Here is a 2,330-nt window from a genome sequence, read left to right as displayed (position 1 = left end):
TCCTGCTGCCTGCTCTTCAGCAGCACACTTTGTTTTCCCTTTTCTCTGTATAGCCCCATGCATAAAATGCAAAGGGAAGTAGTACTTTGAAATAGACTATTCATTCATTTGCTTAATTTTAATCTCAAAATCTGTTTCAAACAGAAAAGAACAAACATAAAGCCATATTAACATGAATGCTTGCAACTAAGGAAAATGTGGACAAATTTCAGTTTAGTATCTGTTGACCTACATATCCAGACAAAGAAAACAAAAGTTCGATCCTGTCCTAGCATCTTTAGGTGTATACACATACACACATACAGAATGGCCTTTAAGGCTCAACACAGCCTTGCTGACATTGAAACATATATGAAGATATGACAGATGCTTATATTCCTGAATGTTTCCAGGGATTTCAAAGGGTCTTTCTTCTTTGAAAACTGTGTTTAAAGATAAAGAAAACAAGAAACAACTCAAGGTCTGGTTTTTTAAATGGATACCATTAAAATCATGTCAGATCATTTTTATTTCAGCTGACATGATGTATTGGAGAGCTCAGCACATTACAATTTCTGCTCTTCATTACATTTACTAAAGCTCATTCCAACCTAAGAATCTTGAGAGGTGACAAGACAAATCCAGTTGCCAATAGAAAGGTAAGCAGATGGTGTTGCTCTGCTGGGGAGCTGAGGTGGAATAGCACATAAATGAGAAAGCAATCTCCTGATGGTTTGCTGTGTTTAATGCCTGAACTGAGAACTGGAGCTGAGTCAAACTGGCTTGCAGCCAAAGTCTTCACTGGATTCAAAGGAACCCCACAGCAATTTTCATTTGATGTTAGTGACCAAATGAGTATTTGCAGGGAGTACTAAAGTATTGATCTAAAGTACTGCTTAGTACTGCTTAAAGCAAACCACAGTGAAAGGGACAACATTGTCCCTTTTTAGTCTATAGATAAAAAATGACTCCCTAAAGCTGCCTTCTCCCTTCTTGTCAGTTTTGGAACAATTGCTTGGCATGCACAAGTAATTCAAACTCTTGCATTTAAGATCTCTAGAGCTGTCACTCTCCCTAAATGGTTTAATAGTTTAATTTATTTTTTTTTGCTTTATTAATACTGCTGAAGAACATTAGAAGCAGATCTAATTTCCACTGAAGTAAAGATGGATCTTTTGGGTGACTTTTCTGGTGCTCAAATTAGGTCCACAAGCAGTGAGTAAACAGGTAATTCAGTGTTCAGAACATCTTTCCAGAATTAACATAGCCACTGTTTAGGGGAAAAGGTTAATTTTCACTTCACTAAGCAAGCTCTCCAGCCAACAGAAGAAAATTCAGAACCTGGTTGCAACTGCACTGAGATCACAGAAGAAAATGTATCTGAATGCATATGATTTAAATTTAAATCCATGTTGATTCAATCATCCTGTTCTTCCTCCTCCTCACCATTTTCTACCTCCTTTCAAAAGGCAAAGTTCATTGCCACTTCAGACAATTTCACATTTTCTAATTCAAGGTATTAAGGTGCATTCAGTGCTGCAAAGTCAGCCTTTCAGGTAGGTAAGGGGAAATGGAAGTGACTGCAAATCTATAATCTCGCTGTATGGACCTACTGTCCAAAACAGCATTAAGTGGTATTTCCAGGATACACTGCTTTCTTACAGAGCAGAGGATATACAGAGATGGCTGACCTCATTCTTCAGGTTTCTTGCCAAGAAGTGTTCAGCTACGTGGGCTGGAAGCACATTCTCCAGAAGCACCCGATTTAGGTTCTCCATGGTTTCAATCTCCTCCCGCTCTTTTTTGAACTTGTTCTTCCACAGGAAGTCTAACCTACAGTAATATTCATTCTGTTACAAGAGGACACAGAAGTAAAGAAACAATAGGCATCTTGTCCTGCTGGAGTACAGGTTTAAGAGACAAAATAAGCACAGAACACAACCCCTACAATGCTATTATTAGGCCACTCGAGTATCATTCCAGATCCCACAGAAATCAGACCCCAAGCATGCACTATGTGATATACATTTCATCAAACCCAACACAAAGGCCCAGGAAAAAAAAAAAAGAACAGTTGTAAGGTGCTTTAAACAATGAAAGATTTATTTATTTACTCTCAGGCTTTAGTAGAAATTCATTCCAGAAATCAAACGCTGTAATGGAAAGAATTTACTGCAGTTTTGCAACTTAATATGATTTCCAAAGTGCAGAATTTCCCTTACAATAATGGGCATTTCAGGAAAACCCTTACTTTCACCAACTTGAACTTATGTCATGTAATCAGCCTGGTTACAAGCAAACAGCCTATTGACATAATATATGTCAACATATTGACATACATTTTTTTATAT

General features: G+C 37.6%; 1 protein-coding gene across 1 annotated transcript in view; it reads right to left on the bottom strand.

The window, feature by feature from the left end:
* The window catches only part of LOC103810557 (adenylate cyclase type 2-like), a 13,943-nt gene extending 12,052 nt beyond the window's left edge, over window positions 1-1,891 (bottom strand). Inside the window, exon 1 of the mRNA XM_009083464.1 lies at window positions 1,671-1,891. Coding sequence (XP_009081712.1) covers window positions 1,671-1,757 — 87 coding nt within the window. The 5' untranslated portion in view covers window positions 1,758-1,891. The remainder of the gene's footprint in view (window positions 1-1,670) is intronic.
* Window positions 1,892-2,330: the final 439 nt, after the last annotated feature.

Source organism: Acanthisitta chloris, unplaced genomic scaffold (assembly GCF_000695815.1).
Source record: "Acanthisitta chloris isolate BGI_N310 unplaced genomic scaffold, ASM69581v1 scaffold9781, whole genome shotgun sequence".
NCBI lineage: Eukaryota > Metazoa > Chordata > Aves > Passeriformes > Acanthisittidae > Acanthisitta > Acanthisitta chloris.
This window is presented reverse-complemented; position numbering and strand designations above follow the sequence as displayed.